The following is a 22994-nucleotide window of genomic DNA, read 5'->3' on the forward strand; positions in this document are numbered from 1 at the left end:
ACCTCTGTCAGAGACAGGTACAGAGATAGCGTGCAGTGACATTTGAACTGGTTTAAAAGTGTTTGGCAAGTTGAGAGTGAAAGGGAACGAAATGTGAAACATCTTAAAGTATGGCATGGCCAGAAAACAGTGACAAGTTTAGGGTGATTTTGTAGGAGTGATTAGAGGAGAATGTGGTAGATTGAAAAGGGCCTTATGTACAACCTAAAGATAGACTGAGGGAGCTAAAGAAATCTATTGTTGTTTTTCTGCTTTGTTTTAAATCTTCAAATAATTTTTAATTCACAGGAAGTTGCAAAAAAGTATACAGGAAGATCCCATGTACCTTATACTCAGCTTCCCCCAGTGGTAACGTCTTACTGAACTATATACAAAATCAAGACAAGGAAATTGACATCGGTACAGTCCGCAGGCTTCATTCACCTTTTCCCAGTTTTACAGTTTTTGAGTGTATGTGTCTCTGCAGTTTCATCACATGTCTGACCACTACCACAACCAAGATACAGAACTTCTCCATCACCACAGGCCCCCTCTTGCTGTTCCTTTATAGCCATCTCCTCTCCCCTATCCATAACCGCTGCTGGCAATCACTGATCTGTTCTTGGAACCTGTAATTTTGTTACTTCAAGAATGCCTTATAAATAGAATCATATAGTATGTAACCCTTTGAGACTGGCTTTTTTTCTCCCCATCCAGCTTAATTTCCCAAGAGATCTGTGCAAGTGGTTATTAGTATCACTAATTCCTTTTGATTGCTGAGTGGAATTTCATTCCATGAATATACCATAGTGTGTACATAGGGTGAATGTTTAAGTAGAATGTTTCCAGCTGGGGCTATCACAAATAAAGCTACTGTGAATATTTTCATAAACATATTTTGTGTGAACATAAATTTTCTTTCCTCTAGAATAGATGGCCAAGAGTATAGTTCTTGGCTTGTACAGTAAGAGCAGGTTTAATTTTATAAGAAACCAGCAGCCTCTTTCCCACTACATTCCACTAGTAATGTTTCACAGTCATAGATGGGATGAGATTTGAAGTGTTGAACTGCTGGACTTAATGGCAGAAGATCAACTTGGTATGAGGACTCTGATGACAAGGAAGTCTTAAGAGTAAAGAGGAGAGGTAAGATGTGAGACTAAATTTCTGAGGGAGAATTGAAAGGATTTGATGGGTATCCAGAAGGGGGTGACAGAGAATGAGATGGTTGGATGGCATCACCGACTCAATGGACATGAGTTTGAGCAAACTTGGGGACATAGTGAAGGACAAGGGAAGCCTGGTATGTGGAGGTCCATGGAGTTGCAAAGAATTGGACACAACTGAGCCACTGAATGACGACAACAATGTAATTAACTATAGATTCATATATCCTTTGGCCTATCCTTCTACCCACCAGATATTTTCAGAGCGTGAGTCATTAAACTATGTCCCAGGTTAGCCCAGTACTGGTTTTGTAAATTAAGTTTTATTGGAACTCAGCATACCCATTCGTTGATACATTGACTATGGCTGCTTTCCTGCTGCAATGGCAGAGTTGAACAGTTGTGACAAAGACCATGTGACCCACAGAAAGACAGCTGCATCCTTATCGAAAGAAACTTGATAAGATGCTTTTTGATGAGGTAGATTATAACAAGGTGCTTATTTTAGTTAGAAATTGGAGGTAGGGATGAGGTGCAGGAAAAGTATGTTTGTTTTGCTTTTTTTTAAGGTTTTTATTTAACCATTAAAAAATTGAAGTATAGTTACTTTACAATGTTATGTTAGTTTCAGGTGTATAGCAAAGTGATTCAGTTAGTATGTGTATGTGTGTGTGTGTATTCATATATATTTTTTCAGATTCTTTTCCTTTATAGGTTATTACAAGATCTTAAATATAGCTACCTGTGATATACAGTAGGTCCTTGTTGTTCATTTTATATATAGTGGTGTATGTATGTTCATCCCAACTCCTACTAATTTATCCCTCCCCACTCCTTTCCCATTCGGTAACCATAAGTTTGAGTTCTATGTCTGTGAGTCTATTTCTATTTTGTAAATAAGTTCATTTATATTATTTTTTTCCTGTTCCCCATTGAAGTGATATCATGTATTTGTCTTTCTTTGTCTGACTTACTTTACTTAATGTGATCATCTGTAGGCCCATCCATGTTGCTGCAGATGGCATCATTTCATTCTTTTTTTATGGCTGAGTAATATTAATATTTTTGTTTTGCTTGTAAACTTAAATGTTCTGCAAACATGGAAAGGGTGCTCTGAAAAAGCAAGTTAGCCATGGTTTCGGTGCTCTTTCTACCTTCATCGACTTTTTCAGTTTCACCCTGTCCTTATTTGTCTGTTGGGTCTCTATACAAGATCTTTAATTTGAGAAATGATGGCAGCAGGATTAGGAAGTATGTTATCAGTGCCCCCAAAACATTTAAAAACCACGGGTTTGATGACCTCTGATATCTCTTTCAACATTTAAGATACTGTGATTCCATATTGAGGCATCCCTTCAAACTTAACATATTCAACTCAGAATTCATCTTCTCTGTTCCAGAATTGGTCTCTCTTCCTGATTGCCTAGCTTAAGAAATGTTGGCTTTCTGGGTCAAAACCTTAGAGCATCAGATTCTTTCTCTTTACTTCAGTATCTGCCAAAGTTCTGTTCATTTGAAATCATTTGATGAGGAGAGATGAGGCTGAAATTTGCAACCTCTCCCTCTTTGCCTTTTTGTAAGCACTCTGTAGGTAATGTGGGAGTGTGGGTGTTTGGGTACATATGTGTGTGCTAGTATGTGTTCATTCCAAAAATTAAGGAAGTTCAGCAGAGCATAAAAGGAAAACTAAAGCTCATCCCCAGTCCACTCCTGCATGCAGTGACTACTGTTAATGTAGTGGGACAGCCTCTCGGATTCTCATTCATATTCTCAGTCTCTCTCTGTTTCTGGGGCAGGTAAGTTACTCAATCCGAGGTCATGTTATTTTAGGTCCTGGTTTGTTTGTTAAGTTTAAATCTTTGCATGTCAGTATAGATCTACTTAATTGTTTTCAAAGCTTGTCATAATCTTCCATTTTATGGTATATCATTATTTAACTAGTTCCATTCAGGTTTTTTTTTGTTTTTTTTTTTTTTTTGCTGCATCTTGCAGTCTTGCAGCACACGTGGGATCTAAGTTCCCTGATAGAACTCATGTGCCCTGCAGGGAAGTACAGAATCCTAACCCCTGGCCTCCAGGGAATTCCCAGAGGTAACTTTTACTTCTGATCTTTCACTGCAGTAAATGACCCTGCTAGTACTTATATTTCTGTGTAATTATCTGTTTCCCCAGGGTAAATTCCTTAGATGTATAATGGGTGACTCAGAGGGATTGCACCTTTTAAAATTTTTTGGGTTTTTTGTTATATTTTACTAAATGGCCGTCCATTAAAGTTGTACCAATTTATTTTTCCACTACCAATGTATCTTCCAGAAGTCTTTGCTTCTGATAGGTGGGGGAAAATATTTTATCATTTTCAATTCAGTCCAGTTACTCAGTCGTGTCTGACTCTTTGCGACCCCATAGACTGCAGCACGCCAGGCCCTGTCCATCACCAACTCCCAGAGTTTACTCGAACTCATGTCCATTGAGTCAGTGATGCCATCCAACCATCTCATCCTCTGTTATCCCCTTCTCCTCCTGCCTTCAATCTTTCCCAGCATCACAGTCTTTTCAAATGAGTCAGTTCTTTGCAGTTTATCATTTTAAGCTAATATTATTATATTAGCTTATATTATAAAGTAGTATATCTTCTTTAAGATATCTATTTGTCAAGAATATCTTCTTGTCTTTTAGTTTCTGAATTAGCTATATCTATACTTCAACATTTTACTCTTGCTCTGCTTAAGTGTGCTGTGAATTAGTAAGTTAGGCTTAACTTTTATCTGTTAAAACTTGGGGCAAAGGGGAGAGCATACCCAGTCTTGTACTCCACCAGATAAACCCTGTACCTCCATCTGTGAGTAGACACCTTGTCACCTTTCACCTCCTACCATGAGGCCACTTTGGAGTCTTCTGAGTAGTTGGGCTTTGTTGGGACCAGAAGAGGTGTGGGTGATAAGGACTGTGAGCACTGCAGGGACGTGGTCTGCAAGCCCTAGTGAGAGAGTGAGGAATGCCTCTGGTGTGAAAATGTTTCTTGCATCACAGCTTTGTGTCTGAGTGGTTGCCACTGATGATGGTAAAATGGTACAGGCCTGGGTAGTGTGGGAACATGGGGTTCAGGGGAAGAGAGTTAATGTGACCCCTGAAGTTTTGGAAGTCTTGAACTAGGCCACTAATGTTAGGCTTGCTAGTTGCTTTTTTCCTACCTCTTTGTATTTTTTGATGAGAAAGCAGGCAGCAGGAAAGTCTCACAGCCTTAGTTCTAATTGGGGGAGTTATTATGGGCACAACCCTTAAAAATTTGAAGTATTTACTTGTCTCCTCACCCTGGTAGGTAAAGAAGTATAGTTCTGATATTGTCACTGCCAAGTCGCTTCAGTCGTGTCCGACTCTCCGCGACCCCATAGACCGCAGCCCACCAGGCTCCTCCATCCCTGGGATTCTCCAGGCAAGAATACTGGAGTGGGTTGCCATTTCCTTCTCCAGATATTGTCACTAGTGAGGTGAATAGTTGGTATGAACTTTAGAGTATTGGTTGCTACTTAAGTAGATCCTGTACCTTACATTGTTTGATGTAAAAATATTTTTAAGATACTGATTAGAAATAAAGTTGTCTCCAACTGGTTATTTGTGGAAGTCAATGAGGCTTCATGGCATGAGATTAATATGCCTGCCCCCAACCCACCCTACCCAGGCCTTGCCTCTGAGAAGCTCTGCCAAGCCTTAGAACTTCTCCTCTGTGACTCTGCTCAACAGAGGTGTCCCCGAACTCCCACTATATGGCCACTTAGTAGAATCACACAGGGTAAACCACTTCCCTGAAGCTGCAAGACAAGTCAGCTGCGAGTGAGTGAGGCACAATCCACATTTTCCAGTCAAGTGAGTGGGCTTATCACGGGCGTAGGGGTGGAGGGCAGTTCTCTCACATGTTTTTCTTCATGACCAGGTATTTATAAAGCAGTTGGCCACTGTTAGTAGTCTATACCCATGAAGCATATTAATACTCTGAGGCTCACTGGCCACTGGCATCTGTGTCTCAAAACACCACATTTTACTGACAAAATGTCCCAGCCGGTTAGTTCAGTGTTAACAACATCATGGAAGTTAGACTGTGTGTTAGTCACTGTCTCATTCACGGTGGAGGGAGGAGGGTAAGCATGCCGTTTCTGAAGCCCTTGAGTGTTAGGGAAATGAGAGGTGTGGAGGAGAGGCTAGAGCATTCAAGGTGGCAACTGCTGCAGCAGGAGGAGAATGGCGGGAGCCAGGACGGGCTCTGGAGGGGAGAGGAGGAGTGTGGGCATCCAGGCCACTGGAGCAGAGACAGCCTCCAGGGCAAGAGGGCAAGAGTAGAGGAGAACTGAGAGGACCTTTGCTGGGGATCTGACGTCATAAGAAAAGAGTACCCTTCCCCAAATGTTAACATTTTATGTAGCCGCAGTACAGTGATCTAATCAGGAAGCGAACATTGATATGCTATACTGCTACTGCTAACTAATCCACAGGCCTTTTTCACATTTCCACTGTTGTCCTGCTAATGTGTTTTTTTCTGGGCCAGGATCCCATTCAGGATCACACAATTGCATTTAGCTGTAACATCTCCTTAGTCTCCATTAATCAGGAACAGTTTCTCAGTCTTTGACTTTTATGACCTTGGCACTTTTGAAAAACACTGGCCAGTTATTTTGTAGACTGTCGCTTAATTTGGGTTTGGCTGATATTCCTCATGAGTCAATGTAGGTGATGCCTTTTTTGGCAAGAAAAAAACAGAAGTGATGTGCGCTTTCCAGTGTGTCCTTTCAGGAGGCACACGAGGTCAGTAGTCTCAGTGCTGTTCACAGGTGAGCACATGGTTAAAGGGCATCTCCATGTAAAAAGAATGTTTTTGTTACTAGTAAGTCTCTTAGGGAAGTGAGCATCTTTGTTTAAAAGTCCCCCAAGTGATTTTGGTGTATCTCCAGGGTTGAGACAAAGAATGGCAGAAATAAATCAGGGTGGATTGAGGAAGTCGAAGATGTTTTCAAGTCTTGTCTCGGTATGGGGGAAGTGAAGCTAGCTGTTCAGATATGGACCAGAGAAAGAGAGCTAAGGTCTCTGGAGGAAAGTGGAACAGTTTTGGAATATTTGCTGCTGGGAGTGGCCGGTCGGGAAATCCATCCAGTTTGAAGGAATGTTTCTGGCTGAGTGAAGGTAGTTGAACAACATGAATTTTCTTGAACCAGGTGTACACAGATTCCATCACCTTCTCTACCCTGCGGCTGAAGCAGAGAAAGTTTTCAGTAAAGAACATCTGATGTTGTTTAGGGAAGAGAACTGGAACTGTGAGCACAGGCAGCCCTGAAACTTGCAGGCTTAGCAGGACAGGTATAACATGACCAGTAAGGAGCCCAGGAGATGAGGTGTCATGGTGATCTCAGCAGCTTGACAAGGGTACAGTTGTGAGGAGCTGTAAGTGTGAATAGCTTACTGAGTAGGTGTGAGGGGACAAGCTGGGAGGTGGCAGATAAGGTGGATATGGTCAGAGGCAGAGAACATGTGGACAGAATGCAGGCTGGCCAGACAGTGGGCACTGGGCAGGGTCCCTAATGTGAACGCTGGTGAAGGGAACCATGTGAAATCTAAATGAGAACAGCTAAGTTTATTTATTCTGTACATGGCATCTTCATTCAGTAAATTCTTGCTGCATCGCCTTTTCTGGTGAAACACTACATAAGCTTTTCAGATCATGTTTAGTTTAATATATGGTCATTTTTATTTCTTTTTTAAGCTTTTTTTAAAAAATCAACTTGTAATTTATATAATGGGGAACAGAAATTACACAAATGGTTGAAATATGCATAAAATTAAAAGTCATCAATTGAGATATGAACTTGATTATTCTTATATATCAGGCCTGTTAATAAACAATAAAGTTGATGAATTTTAGGGAATTCCCTGATGGTCCAGTGGTCAGGACTCAGTGCTTTCACTGCTGAGGGCACAGATTTGATTGCTGGTTGGGAGCGAGGCCAAAAAAATAAAACTTTAAAAGTTGATGATTTTTAGTTTTTCTTTTATATCATGCTGCTGATTATCCTATGTGGGTGGTGACTAACCATGGAAGTACTCAGGTTTGGAAGTGTCTTATTCCCAGTGCCATTCTCTACTTCGGAGTAGTTTGAGTCAACCTTTTATCTGTTAAGCCCTATTCTAGTCTTCAACTTTTTATTTGGCAGTTTTTCAAGGTGTGATTGGTAGACCTGTTTACATATGTCGAGCTATATACTTAGTTATTTGTTAGAAATCTTAAAAATTTAGGGAGGGGTATCATGTGGGGAGGAGTGAAAAAGAGAGAAGCAAAAATAAGACAGTTGTTACAAATATAGTGAATACTTTGATCTATTTCTCTCATTCCCTTTGTTATTTTGCTCTTTAAAAATTAAAATGTGAATTGTAAACCATTCAAACATATCTGAAATACAGCAGGTGCACAGTGAGAGTATTGTTACCTTCCCCCTAGGTAGGCGGTGCTCATTCTGGTATGTATTCTCCCAGACTACTTGGAGGAAACAGGGAGCTGGGTTCCTTGCTCACCACTGTCACTCTGCCGGGTAGGTTCCCTTCACTTTTCTTGGTGAGATGCTGCAAAGTGTCCTTCCTTCAGGTCCCTGTATCTGCACTTCTTTTTAAGAGGAATTCCTTGATTTTTATGGTGTAAGAACAGCACGTTTCCCTACATCCAGTGTCCATCTGCATTTTATATCCAGCAATCACGTGCACTCATGTTCAGTCAGGTATGTACAGAGCCCCTGCAAGCATGGGGCTTCTGATGGGGCAGGAGGAAGCGGACATGAGCTGAAAATCACAGGGGAGAGCAGGGTTGCTTGTAGCTGTGAGAGACTCTGAAGAAGAGGCAGGAGGACGGAGTTGCCTCAGAAAGACTTCTCTGAGGCGCTGACCAGAGCCAAGCCGTGAAGGGAGTGGGAGTTGGCCAGCAGGTGGGGCACCATGTGGGCACAGAGAACATTGTGGGCTCAGGAAGCCACGTGCACAGGGGCCCGAAAGGGGCCCAGTGTGACCAGCGCTTTGGTGTGTGGATAGTGGGGAGGAATTGCAGCGCAGGGTCAGGTCAGAGGGGACACATCCACTATACAGGGTTTTATGGGCCACGTCAAAAGGGAATTTTCTGCACCCTAAGAGCAATAGGTAATTGAAGTATCTTAAGCACAAAGATTTAAGCATTTTAAGATTTAGTCAGAAATTGTCATCATTTTGTGTTGTGAAAAGATCGTCCTGGTTGTGATGTGGAGAACAGACTGTAGGGAATTCAAGTCAGTAGGCTGCTTAGTAGTCCAGACAGGAGTTATGGGGACTCCAATTGAATGGTGATGTGGGGTCTAAATGGATGGATTTTAGAGATTTTGTGATAAATGAGATGTTGAGGCAGGGTGCTGAAGAGGGAAGAGTCAAGGATGAATCTTAAATTTCTCGCATGTTATAAGAATATCATTAGTGGTATATCATTCCCTGTAATAGGGAACAAGGGAAGAACACCAGGCTTTGGGGCAAGACCGTGAGTTCTGCTCTAGACACGTTAGATCTGAGGTACTTTGAGACATCCAAGTAGAGACACTTCAAGTAGTAGACACTGTGAATAAACTGCTTAATACACTAGGAAGAGAACAAAATTAGAGATAAGAATCTGAGGCATTGCATTTAGGTGTTAATTAAAGTTGTGGGTGTGGATGAGGTCACTTTTGAAGAGATGATAGAATGAGAAGAAGGCCTTGTACTCTGCTTGGAGATAGTCCCAGTATTTAAATGACCCACTCAAGAAGGATGAGCCAAAAAGGAGACAGAGCAACCAGGAAGACAAAAAAAGAGGGTGTTGGTAAGTCACAGAGTACAGGGAGAAGCAGTTTTAAAAGAAGGGTGTAATCAACAGCTTCAAATGCTGCCAAGAGCTCACATGTAATGAAGACTAAAAATTGTATTTAATGGCAGGCAGGTCCTTGGTGGCTGTCTAAAACCTGTGAAGTACTAACTATAGAAGCCACATGGGATTGGCCCGAAGAGTGAATAGGAAAGAGAGAAAGAGATGTGGACTGTAACAGACACAAGATGTTTTGAGAGATTTAATTATGGGTGGGCAGTAGCCGGAGGGGCGGGGGCTTATGGGATCAAAGGAGAGCTTCTTTAATTTTGTTAATGGGAATCTAGATCATATTTAAAGTTGAGTATGGGAGAATCAAGTAAGAGGGGGGTTGACTATATGAGCCGATAAGATTACAGACAGGATGGAGGAGATCCTGAGAAGGGAGGAGGTGAGTGGAATTCAGAAGCCAGGAAGGTTAGTATAGGTAGATGAGTATAATGGTTAGCAGAGGAGAGAATTGGATGGTGTTTTCCTCCCTTTGTGATTAGGTGACAGTGTCGTCTGCTGAAAGGGAAGAAGCGGGCTTTATGTGTGAATCCAAGGGTGTTTCATCATAGAAGCATGTTACCTTGCTTCTCTCTTCTGTTTTTTAAAAACAGCTTTGTTCAGATATAACTTGCACATCACACAGTTTACCCATCTAAAGTATACAGTTCAGTAGTTCTTAGTTTATTCACAGGTGATATGCAACCGCAAACAACCACAGTCAATTTTAGAAATTTCATTACCTCAAAAAGAAACCCCATACCTTTAACTATTCACTCCCCCTTCCCCCACCTTAGTGAATACTTCATTTTTGCTATTGGAAAGCAGAGAGTACAGTCTGAATTCAGATTTAAAATCATATCATGGTTTCAAAGCAAAGTATAAACTGAGACATATGAAGGGTTATTAAGAGCCTCAAAACTTTGATCTAGTCAGAGAAGCAGAGAAGGCTAAGCTCTACTTCTTGTTTGTTTGTTTGCTCAGTCGTGTCCGACTCCTGGCGACCCCATGGACTGTAGCCTACCAGCCTCCTCTGTCCATGGGATTTTCCAGGCAAGAGTATTGGAGTGGGCTGCCATTTCCTTCGCTAGAGGATCTTCCCGACCCAGGATCGAACCTGGGTCTCCTGCATTGCAGGCAGATTCTTTTACCAGCTAAGCCACCAGGGAAGCCCAGAGATGATTAGTAGATCATTACTGAAAGGAGCATGACGATTCAAAGGCATACTGTTAGTCTCCATTCAGTTACTTCCATTTCAGCATTTTGGTTAATGATAAGGCCGTGGGAGGCACGCCTACCTGTCAGTTTTTCAAGTGGTACAAATATGAGAGCAATAGCTGACATTTTGGATGTCCTTCACAGTCTGGAACATAGTGTTGACTGATGGGCTGTTAATGAAATTAAATAGTGAGAAGAGTTAAAGCTATCATTGCAGTGTTATTCAAAGAACCAGCTTGGAATGAGTAATTGCAAAAATCCTTAAAGGAGCCCTGAGCTACAGTACATTTGCCACATTTGCAGGGAAGTGGTGGCCTGGTGTCACCATCCATCAGGATGGATTTGGAGCATCAGTCCTGCCTTTCTGAGAAGGATAGTTAAAGAAGTTGAGAGGAGGTTTTTCTGGAGATTCTCTATTTAGGAGAGACAGGCAAGCTGTTCTCAGTGAGTAGTCTTCATGTGGAAGAGAAGTTTGGGTACTACCGTATCTGCCTTGCAGACCCAGGACCAGCAGATGCTATAGTAAGGCAGTGTTTGTCTCAACTATAAAATTTTCAAACAGTTTTCTGTCTAAAGTCTACTATTACTGCATTTCTAGATGCTGGAAATACTTAAGGTGAAGCAGTGTGATCATTTGGTAAGATTAGAAGGTTGTAAAAGGGAGTACCATGGACACAGATGATTCTTTAAGTACTATGAAGTACTGATGCCCTCTGAGTCTGTGCTAAGTAATCCCCCTAAAATATATTTCTGGTCATAAATATTTGTTTATTTAGCTTTTTTATAGCCTTTATGGTTTTCCACATAACTTGAATATTCTACTTTGTTGGCTTATTAGCTTTGACAGTTTTGGTTTTCTTCACTGTGTGTGTTTTTTGGGTGTCTTTTTTAGGACTGAGAGTGTATGCTTTTATCACTTGTGGTTTGTCTTCAAGAAGCACTATACTGCTTCGTGTACCTCTTTGAGCTGCCATTACCACATATTCTTGTTCTATATTTATGTCATAACCCCAGAATACAATTGTGGTGTTGTGTTAGTCGCTCAGTCATGTCCAGCTGTTTGTGACCCCATGGACTGTAGCCCACCAGACTCCTCTGTCCCTGGAATTCTCCAGGCAAGAATACTAGAGTGGGTAGCTATTCCCTTTTTTAGGGGAACTTCCTGACCCAGGGATCGGACCCAGGTCCCCTGCATTACAGCGAGATTCTTTACTGTCTGAGCCACCAGGGAAGGCCCTTACGTATGTCATAAACCCAGAATACAGTTGTTTATACTTTAAACAAATGATACTTTAAGTATAATTTTTTAAGTTATCTTTTAAAGACTTTTTTAATAATGGAAAAATCTTTAAATCTATCCATATCTCTATTTCCAGTGCTCTTCATTCTTTTCTGTATACACAGATTCTCATCTTGAGTCTCCAATATTTCCTGTAATGCAGGACTGCTGGTGACAAAATCTGCCATCTTTTCCGTGTCTTAAAAACTCATTTCCCCTTCACTTTTGGATAATATTTTTACTAGGTATAGAATTCTGCAATGACAGTTTAGTAACTTTAATGACGTTCCTCCACTCTCTTTTGACTTGCATCATTTTTGTCAAGTCTGTTGTCGGTTTTTGATTCTTTGTCTGTAATGTTTTTTCCCCTCTGGTTGCTTTTAAGATTTTTTTCTTCACTGAATTTAAGCAGTTTGATTGTTTTCTCTGCTTCTTGTGCTTAGGATTTTTTTTTTTTTTAACTTCTTGGCTCCATGGGATTATAGTTTTCGTCAAATTGGGAAAATTTTTCAGCCATTGTGTGTTCACGTTTTGTCTGACCCTCCCCCTTCCCTGGGGACTATAGCTACACATGTATTGGGTAGGCCAAAAAGTTCATTGGGTGTTCCTGAAACTTCTCACAGAAAAATCTGAACAAACTTTTGGCCAACCCAGTATTAGACTGCCTGCAGTCATCCTGTAGCTCACTGATGTGCTTTTTTCCTCCCTCTCTTTGTGTTTCATTGTGGATAGCTTTTATTGCTCTGTCTTCGTATTTACTAACCATTTCTTCCTCACTGTGTAATCTGCTATTAATCCCATCTAGTGTAATTTTTATTTCAGAAATTGTAGTTTTTAAGTGTTTGATTTTGGTCTTTTTTTTTCCCTAATGCCTTCTATATCTTTACTTAACATGCTCATTTTTTTCCTGAACATACTGTCTGTAGTTCTGGTAACTTTTAATGTCCTTGTTTAATTTCTACCATCTGGGTCACTTTGCAGAGCTGTTACTATTGACTGGTTTTTGTCCCCATTATTGGTTGTATTTTCCATTTTGGATTCTTTGCAGGCTGGCTTTTAAGTTTTGTTGGAGAGCAGAGTTTATTCCCTGGCTAGTTTTTTATGACTGCAGAGACAAAACCCTTGGAGAGCTCTGCTTGATGGCTGTGAACATGAGGTTTTTCCATCACGTTGATGGGAGCCTTGCGTGAGCTCCATGGCTCTCTTCCCTGGCCTTGGGTACTTTCCTCACATGCATGTGTTCACCAGCGCTCAGCTGGAGAAGCAGGCAAGCCTTCTGCAGGTCTCTAACACTCTGCAGTGGAGCTCTCCTCTCTTGTCTTTGCCCTGAAAAAGGACCAAGGCTCCCCACAGATTCCCAGCTCTGTCTCCTCATGTGGAGCTTGTCCTCCCTGTGTTGTGGTCTGGCAATGAGCTAGGGCAGTCATGAGGCTCACTTCATTGGTTTCCCTTCTCTCAGGGATCGCTGTCCTGTGCTGCCCGAAGTTCAGTGTTTAAAACTAATTATGTGATAGATTTTCTCCCATTTTTTTATCTTTTTCAGGGGGATAGGTAAATCTGACCCTTGTTTTGATCTTGGCCAAAGTAGAAGCTTTTTAGCAACTTGTAATATATTGCTGACATTTTAGCTTTGCATTCAGAGCTTCTTTCGGCTTCGTCTCTTCAACCACTCCCTCCACAACTGTTCTCTGCCTCTCCCTCACCCCCAGTTCATGCCATTCCCCCTCAGTCTGCTTCTCCCCAGCTGGTCCTTGCTTGTCAGGGTGTCTCCATTCTCAGGGGCAGCTCAGCTGGCTCTTCCATGTGGTTTCCCTCCCATTTGAGCAGAACTGAACCCATTCTCCCTGTTCTCTTTCTACTCTAACAGCCTGTTTTCAGTTGGGGTGTACAGGTTGGGCAGCTGCTGGCCTTCCCTGTTGAGCACACACGTCAGTCCCCACCTGTGCAGTGTTTTACTGCCGAGGGCAGGGACGGGGCCTGCCCACCTTTGTGTCCCTTCTGTGGGTATGTAATATGTAGAGAAGGTATTGAGCAAATGTAGGTGTGTTATTTATGTTTATTAAAATGAGTTGTTCTTCTCTTCTTCCCCCAAAATCAGGCTACAGAAGAAGTTTCCAAGAATCTGGTTGCCATGAAGGAAATTCTATATGGCACAAACGAGAAGGAGCCGCAGACAGAGGCAGTGGCACAGCTCGCCCAAGAACTGTATAACAGTGGGCTCCTCAGCACCCTGGTAGCTGATTTGCAGCTCATTGACTTTGAGGTAAGAAATAAGTTTTTTATTTTTCCAAAACACTAACTTCTTCATAGTCCTTTTCCTATGCTCTCTCTTCTGAAATGTTTTAAGATTCTTGTTGGGCTCTTGGCTCCAGGGTACTGACCAGTAAGCATGCCTGGGCTGCCTGCCTAATTAGCGGTGCTAGGTCAGGAACTCAAGCGTATCACAGACTTAGGCCATGTCTTTCCCCCTTCTTTGACGACATCGTATATGAAGTTTTTTAGGTATTTGTTATACCCTTTAATTCAGGTATATTTATTAAATAGATGCTATTTTACATAATTCACTGGTCCTTGGCTCTCAAAGAGTAAATAATCTAAAGAAGACCATAGAATGTTAGAATTTTTGAGGTAGATAAGCTCTTGTGTGCACGCTAAGTCGCTTCAATTGTGTCTGAATCTGCTACCCTGTGGACCGTGCCCCGCCAGGCTCCTCTGTCCATGGGGTTCTCTAGGCAAGAATACTGGAATGGATTGCTATGCCCTCCTCCAGGGATCTTCTACAGGGATTGAATCTGGGTCTCTTAAACATCTCCTGCATTGGCAGGCGGGTTCTTCATCACTAGGCCACGTGGGAGTCACCGGATAAGATCTTAGAGAACATCTAGTTTTTTTGTTTATTTGTTTCTTTAACTTGCTGAAAACTCATTGCAGTAGAGATTATGTATGTTTTGTTTGCATGGCAGGATACCATTAAAACAGCAGGAGATTTTATACACAATTTGGAATTTCTGGCTTCCCTTGAAAAATCTGGCAGCATGGGGCCTGTAGCCCTGGATGGCCCCTCAGCCTGGACATGCATGGGCATCCATACTTGGGTATGCCCCGGACGGCGCAGCTTGCTTTTCTACTGCAGGCCTGCTGCACTCGTTTATATTTCCTGGTCAGCACTTGTTATTGTTGCCCAGGTTTATACAGCCAAATCACGCCATGCTAGATATTTAGTGTATTTATTAGTGAGAAGAATGGCCCTTGATAACAGTCTTGAGTAAACTAGTCTGAGAAGCATATAATGAAGGGCTCTGGCATGGTCATGAGCAGTCCCCCTCTTTGATGCTCTGTTATGGATGTGCTTTGTTTAAAGCCCAATATTTATCATCCTGAGGGTGATAAATCTGTGCCAGTTCAGTTCAGTCGCTCAGTCATGTCCAACTCTTTGTGACCCTGTGGACTGCAGGACACCAGGCCTCCCTGTCCATCACCAACTCCCAGAATTTACTCATACTCATGTCCATTGAGTTGGTGATGCCATCCAACCATTTCATCCTCTGTCGTCCCCTTCTCTTCCCGCCTTCAATTTTTCCTAGCATCAGGGTCTTTTCAAATGAGTCAGTTCTTCGAATCAGGTGGCCAAAGTATTGAGGTTTCAGGCTCAGCATCAGTCCTTCCAGTGAATATTCAGGATTGATTTCCTTTAGGATGGACTGGTTGGATCTCCTTGCAACTCAAGGGACTCTCAAGAGTCTTCTCCAACACCACAGTTCAAAAGCATCAGTTCTTCGGCGCTCAGCTTTCTTTATAGTCCAATTCTCACATCCATACATGACTACTGGAAAAACCATAGCTTTGACCAGACGGACCTTTGTCTGTTTAGGTACTTGGAAAACCAGGGGAGAAAATGACAGACATCTATAGCCAGGTTCAGGCTTCCCAGGTGGCACTAGTGGTAAAGACGCTGTCTGCCAACGCAAGAGACATAGAGGCATGGGTTTAATCCCTGTGTCAGAAAGATCCCCTGGAGGAGGGCATGGCAACCTACTCCAGTATTCTTGCCTGGAGAATCCCGAGGACAGAGGAGCCTGGTGGGCTACAGTCCATAGGATTGCAAAGAGTCAGACACTACTGAAGTGACTTAGCGTGCACATATAGCCCACATTCAGTTTTGGAGAAGGTTGAAGAAAGTGTGGTTCATAGGTTACTTGAATGTACTATCAGTAGATAATTAAAAGAGAACAAAATTTATTTCTATCTTTTAGAACAGAGGAACTTCCCTGGTGGTTCAGTGGTTAAGGCTTTGCCTTCCAATTCAGGGACTGTGGGTTCAATCCCTGGTTAGGGAGCTAAGATCTCTCACATGCCTGGCAGCCAAAAAACCAAAACATAAAACAGAAGCAATAATATAACAAACCCAGAGTTTTTTTAATGGACCACATCAAAAAACTCTTTACTAAAAAAAAGAACAGAACTATGATAGTTTCATTTGTGTAGCTGATTTCATATATTTTTCACAGAATGTCAAATTCCAGCAACGATTTTTATTTCCACTGCAAAGGTGGGGGTGCATTGGGACCATCCAGTTCCTCCTCCTTTGTCTGCCCATCCTATTCCCCAGCCTGGACCCAGATCTTAATATTCATTTGGGACTTTAGAGACATAAATTTAAAAGAAATGTGTGCCCTTGAGACTGGTTTTTGAGATTGCTGTTACTACCCCTAACCTAGCACAGGCCCCAGGGTGATCTCGGTTGCTGGAAAGCTTTAATGTTTCCTTCACTCCCCTGCAGGCTTGTCAGCCTTGTATAAATGGCCATTCTGAAACTCACTTCTTCATTTGTTACTTCCTTGTGCAGCTTTCTGATCAAGACAGTTTCACTATATGAAGTTAACAACCACCTATTTTGTTTAGCAAAGTACAGTGGTGGAATTCTAATCTCTCAACTATTGAGTCATGTGATACTTAGTACCTTAACTGTTAATCTATATAAAATTTTTCCCAAGTAGACCTTGTTTAATAGGAGGAGATGGGGAATTCCCTGGTGGTCCAGTAGTTAGGACTCTGCACTTTCACTACGAAGGGCCCAGGTTCAATCCCTGATCAGGGAGGTAAGATCCTGCAAGCCACAAGCTGTGCTGCCCCCCCCCCCACAAAAAAAAATAGAAGGATATGTCTACATGCCATTAAAGCTCAACTTCTTACAGAATTCTTTCATTTTTATTATAATAGCAGAATACAATTTCTCCTCCTTCCATCACTGTTAAAAGGAAGCTGCATGTATTGTTTACAATACGAGCATCCTATTTGAAGCTGCTTGCTCCCTTTGGATGGGAATCAGATCCCTGAACAATGTAAGCATATAGCAAGGTTTTGTTTTTCATACCTGAGTCAGCATCATTCTGAGAATTAGAAATCACTGAAATTATGTGTAGTTGAGATTTCACTTTGTCAGCACATTATTCATGTCAAAAATATTTCACTACTAGAACTTGGAATTATAAAGGAAAAAATAAAATTCAATGTCTATGAATGTTTAAAGTCAGATACTCAGTCATAATTATAAATACGCAGACCCATGATTTGAGTTTATTTGGGAGGGTGGGTGGGCATTGGATATTTAATCGGTATGTTGATTTGAGCTTATCTGGGAATGTGGATGGGCATTGGGTGTTTAGTCAGTACCTTGATTTGAGCTTATCTGAGAGTGTGGATGGGCATTGGGTGTTTAGTCAGTACCTCGATTTGAGTTTATCTGGGAGCATGGATGGGCATTGGGTATTTAGTCAGTACCTTGATTTTAGTTTATCTGAGAGTGTGGATGGGCATTGGGTGTTTAGTCAGTACCTTGATTTGAGCTTATCTGAGAGTGTGGACAGGCATTGGGTGTTTAGTCAGTACCTCGATTTAAGTTTATCTGGGAGCATGGATGGGCATTGGGTATTTAATCAGTACCTTGATTTGAGTTTATCTGGGACCGTGGATGGGCATTGGGTATTTAGTCAGGCATTTTGTTATTTTTGTCTCCCTAATAGGGCAAGAAAGACGTGGCTCAAATTTTCAACAATATTCTCAGAAGACAAATTGGTACAAGAACTCCTACTGTTGAATACATCTGCACCCAGCAGAATATTTTGTTCATGTTGTTGAAAGGGTATGTATAATGTAATAAAATTGATATTTTTTACTTTAAAAATAAAAAAGGAAAGATGATTGTGGGCAAAAGCAGGATGGTGAATGTGGGAAAGCATTTTCTCTGTAGTTCCATCAACTCCTTTTCTGGTAGTTCTTGATTATGTTTCCCCCCTTAAAATTCAACCTGTGAGCTAAACAATTTGAAGATGCCCAGGGGATTTTAAAGTTAGTGAATTATGAGCCTTAGAATCTCAAACCTCAAGGAAAAAATAAGTCCTCTGTGGTCTTGTTTCTGTTCTCTAAGATGTAAAAACCTTAATTGTATGAAATATCAGCTAAATAAGTCATATACCTAAAGACTTCTTCTTTGGACATACACGCACCCTGTATGGCAGTAAAGGCTGCCCAATTAATGGAGCATGGATGCTGTAGCACTTAGCCTTGTTCAGTCAGCAACAACAGAGTACATGTTTATGACGTACTTCCCTTTGCTTTTCACCTGTGTGTGTCCACCCACTAACCCACTTAGTTTGGTAATCCACAATGCATCTTCCTGGCATTACTGCTGGACTGAGGAGTCATTTATCTTTGGATAGACATCAGTTTCCAAAAATAAAAAACCAAAAAAGCCTTAAAATTAAAACATTAAAAAAAAAGCTCTTCTCCCTCATCACTGATTGGCAAGGTAGCCTGTTGTTTCACACCAGGGTTGTTTGCCACCTCTGGGTACGTGTGCATTGGCAGGGTTCTGTTAAATTGGTGGGCAAGCGTTTTCTTGGCATGACTGTTGGCGTGAATCAGCTTGCTGTCCTACCTCAGCCTTATAGCTTGCCTCACTCTGATTCATATCTCTGTGGTTTAACACTTGCCCCAAGTTCAGACTTGTTTAGACAGAGCATGCGTCAGTGCCTGTGTTGGAGGCCAGCATTCCATTTCCTTCTTTCTAGTTATAACTGTCCATGTTGCTTCTTCAGATGTTGCTGTATGGAATTTTTGGCATCCAGTATTTTGTTGTATCAATCCACAGCTGCCTGTATGAACATGTAGTGAGTAGTCTGAAATTTTGGTGTTCTTGGAGCAGCTTCCGGATGCCTTTGTGTATTTTTAAAGCCAATTATTCCTTTTTTCATAGAAAGCAGTGATTATTAAAATCTGTGAATTAGTTAGCTCTGCCTGTGTTTACTGTCAAGTAGCCCAGGGGTATGAGAGGAACATTGCTGAATGTCATGTAAAACTTTTGAGGCACTATTTAAAAAAAGGTTTAAAGCTCTCAACTGAGCTGGCCAGAGCAGAAACCTCAGCTTAGGGAGGTGAGGAGAAGCAGCATGGAGAAGCCACTGGTGTTGGGACCCCACTCCACCACCCCTTTTAGTTTTTATTGTGGAAAATATACATAAAACTGGGGATAATACAGCAAGCCCTTTCCTAGCCATGACCAAGTTTCAGCAGTTATTAACATCTTGTTGATATTTAACAAATTATTAACATTCCTGTTTCATTTATTTCTTACCTCCTGTTTCTCCTCCTCATGTATGTACAACATCACTTCCATATCATAATCATAATATCACTTAAAAACCTAAGCATAAAATAATACCCAGTAAGTGTTCAGATTTCCTTGATTTCTACCAAAAATGTCGTTTGTCAGGTTGTTTGAATCAGTCTTCAAGCATAGTCCACAAACTGAATTTGGTTGATATGACTCTTAATCGCTTTTAATCTGTAATAGTTCCTACCCTCTTCTTTTAATACTGTTATTTGTTGAAGCAACTGGGCCATTTGTTTTGTAGAAAACTCTCATGTTTGGTATTTCATGCTGTGGTTTCACACATAACCACGTTCCTCTATCCTCTGTTCTTTTGTATTTGGTTAGATTCAGCCTCAGTTGAGGGCGTGGGAACAGGAATTCTTCATGGATGGGACTGTGTGCTTCTGTTGGGCGGTGCTGGTTGTCTTTCTTCTGGGATGTTAGATTGATCAGTGGATGCAGATGATGTCAGCCTGTCCATTATAAAATTCTCCATCAACCCTGTACCTAATGGTTTTACTATCCATTTAGGATCATTCAGTTCAGTTCAGTCGCTCAGTCATGTCCGACTCTTTGCGACCCCATGAATTGCAGCACGCCGGGCCTCCCTGTCTATCACCAACTCCCCGAGTTTACCCAAACTCATGTTCATTGAGTCGGTGATGCCATCCAACCATCTCATCTTCTGTCGTCCCCTTCTCCTCCTGCCCTCAATCTTTCCCAGCATCAGGGTCTTTGCAAGTGAGTCAATCAGGTGGCCAAAGTATTGGAGTTTCAGCTTCAACATCAGTCCTTCCAATGAACACCCAGAACTGATCTCCTTTAGGGTGGACTGGTTGGATCTCCTTGCAGTCCAAAGGACTCTAAAGAGTCTTCTCCAACACCACAGTTCAAAAGCATCAATTCTTCGGTACTCAGCTTTCTTTCTTTGTAGTCCAACTCTCACATCCATACATGACCACTGGAAAAACCATAGCCTTGACTAGATGGACCTTTGTTGACAAAGTAATGTCTCTGCTTTTTAATAGGTTGTCTAGGTTGGTTGTAACTTTCCTTCCAAGGAGTAAGTGTCTTTTAACTTCATGGCTGCAATCACCATCTGCAACGATTTTGGAGCCCCCCAAAATAAAGTCAGCCACTGTTTTCCACTGTTTCCCCATCTATTTGCCATGAAATGATGGGACCAGATGCCATGATCTTAGTTTTCTGAATGTTGCGCTTTAAGCCAACTTTTTCACTCTCCATTTTCACTTTCATCAAGAGGCTCTTTAGTTCTTCTTCACTTTCTGCCATAAGGGCAGTGTCATCTGAATTACTGAAGTCACTGACGTTTCTCCTGGCAATCTTGATTCCAGCTTGTGCTTCCTCCAGCCCAGTGTTTCTCATGATGTACTTTGTTGTCTAGGTTCAAAACGGTGATTTCCTAATTCTCTTTTTCCTTCTCCGTGTATCAAGTGTTTCATGACTTCTGTAGGAAAGACAGAATACATGCTTGACTTTTTTCTACATTATCATTTAGTATAATCAGTTGATGCCCTAGCCACTTTCTTAAGTGAGCAATGAGTATGTTATTGTTTTAAGCATCATGATGAATTTAAGCATCAAAGCTGAAGTGTTTTTTTTTTTAAACCTGAAGTTTTAATCATATTTTAAAATATGTTTAATATGTCTCAAACCCTTTCAGTCATTATGACCATGTTTTTATGTCCAGATTGCCCCATCTTGGGCACTCCTTCAAACTGGCTCCTGTGTCCTCTTGGCAAGACCCCCTTAGTCTTTGATAGCTTCCTTGCTGTCTGGCACAAGACATGCAGTGCTCATTTTGTATGGGTTTCTTCCTCAGACCTAGAAACAGGCATTTCTTCCAGGGCCCTGTGATTTTTCTGTTTTTTTTTTTTTTTTTTTCCAGAAATTCCCTGAAGTTCCAGTGGTTAGAACTCAGCTCTTTCTGCTGAGGCCCATGTTCAGTCCCTGGTCAGGGAACTAATGAAAACCATGCAGCACAGCCAAAAAGGAAAAAAAAAGAAGAAACAAATTTTTCTGCACTTGTTTATTAATTAGTTCAGACTGTTTCAACACAGTGTGATTATCCACTCAGGCTACAAGTATTCTGATGTTAGAATACTTGTAGAATTGTTAGAATACTTTGAGAAGTGACGCTGCCGGTGTTAGTGTGCCTTTGGAAAACACCGTGTTACTTGTGTTGGCCTGCATTTGGAGGCAGTCGTTTTTTCACTGGCGATTTAAATGTTAATGCGCTCTCCTGCCTAGTGCTAACAGGTTGTACAGCGTAACTGTTTGCCTTGTACTCAGTGGTTTATGGTTTAATCATTTAAGGCCAGCTTGACAAACTGCCATCAAAACCTGCCTGACTTGTTGTACCAAATTGTCTTACCCGTGTCTTTCCAGTCTCCTGCCTGGTTCAGAGCAGCAGGGAGGAAGCTGTGTGGTCGGCCATTTTGTGAGCAGACGTTTTAGTCACCTCAGAGCCTGTCACCATTCTAGCTGCCGTGCCACCAGCGACACAAAGGACTGTGGTTTTGGTGGTGTTGAGGGTGTCCTACCAGACAGCACTCCCAGAGGGTATCGAGGGGTGAAATGTGGGGTTAGTCAATAAGGCAAGGCTTGATAACAGAGATGGACTTAGGATTGAGGTTCCGGATCGTTTCAGATTTGCATGGGCAGAAAAAAGAGAGTAAGAACAGGGGCAGGCATGAACACAGTGACCAGCAACAGTAGGGAGGGCATCGGAAGGTTTTACAGCATAGTGGAGGTGGTGGTGCACCAGAGGTGTTGCTGTGATGTGGGGAAGCCCAGATGTGAGTCGCTTAATTAGCAGGAAGAATCATTTCAAGCTCCTGAATTGGAAAAGGCTACTGATGCACTTGGAGCCTGGCAGGCTGCAGTCCTTGGGGTCGCTAAGAGTCAGACACAACGGAGCCACTTCACTTTCACTGATACACTAGTGTGTCAGATAGATTTGTTAAGACACAGTTTGAACAAAGATACTGCTTAGCAGCACTCAGGCGACCAGGCATGATTTCATGCAGCACTGGATACAAGAAAATAAAACTGAAATATTGCAGAGGAGCATTAGAAAGGAGTGATGACGCTGAAGATGGGAAGACTGGGAGTAGACAAAGAGGGCAATGTTCAGATCTGCACTGTTCAATACCGTTCTTACTAACAGCATGTAATTATTTATTTTAAATTTAAATGACATTTAAAGTTCAGTCCCTCAGTCATAGTAGCCAAATGTCAAGTGCTCAGTAGCAGCAAAGATAGAGAACATATCCGTTATCAAAGAAAGTTCTGTAAGACCTGTTTTAGACCCGGATATCTGAAGCAAAATAGTGATGCTGTATTAGACACATCAAGTTTATGGAATTGTCCAAAAGCAACAGAAAATACTTCACTACAGTTCAGGATGGATCTGGGCTGGGGCAGTTTAGGAGCCATGGTGGGAACTGTGAGGTCTTAGGGGTCACAGCAATGGAAGAAAGACTTCAGCCAGGCAAGAAATAAGAACAGAGGAGGTAGAAAGGAGAACTGGGGGTCTTGCTTTCATTTTGTAAAGAAAGAGATGCAGAGGTCTGCATTGTCCAGAAATTAAAAGCAGAATTTGTGTTAGAAGATCATTTTTTTTAGCCACGAGGTCTTTGGATTCAGTGGCAGGAAGTTAAAGGCGGCTGTGAGTGGGGAAGGAGATTCAGCCTGAGTGTGCAAGTGTGAGAGGAAGTGGAGAGATGGGGTGACGTGTGTGAGCAGATGGCAGACAGAGTCCAGTCCTAGAGGTTTGGTGCACATCAGAATGGAGAA

At 41.8% G+C, this 22994-nt stretch overlaps 1 protein-coding gene across 1 annotated transcript in view; it reads left to right on the plus strand.

The window, feature by feature from the left end:
* The window catches only part of CAB39 (calcium binding protein 39), a 101919-nt gene that overhangs the window by 55988 nt on the left and 22937 nt on the right, over positions 1–22994 (plus strand). The window contains exons 3-4 of the mRNA XM_061387910.1: positions 13623–13787; positions 17548–17666. Of these exons, the coding sequence (XP_061243894.1) occupies positions 13623–13787; positions 17548–17666 (284 nt within the window). The remainder of the gene's footprint in view (positions 1–13622; positions 13788–17547; positions 17667–22994) is intronic.

Source organism: Bos javanicus, chromosome 2 (genome assembly GCF_032452875.1).
Source record: "Bos javanicus breed banteng chromosome 2, ARS-OSU_banteng_1.0, whole genome shotgun sequence".
NCBI lineage: Eukaryota > Metazoa > Chordata > Mammalia > Artiodactyla > Bovidae > Bos > Bos javanicus.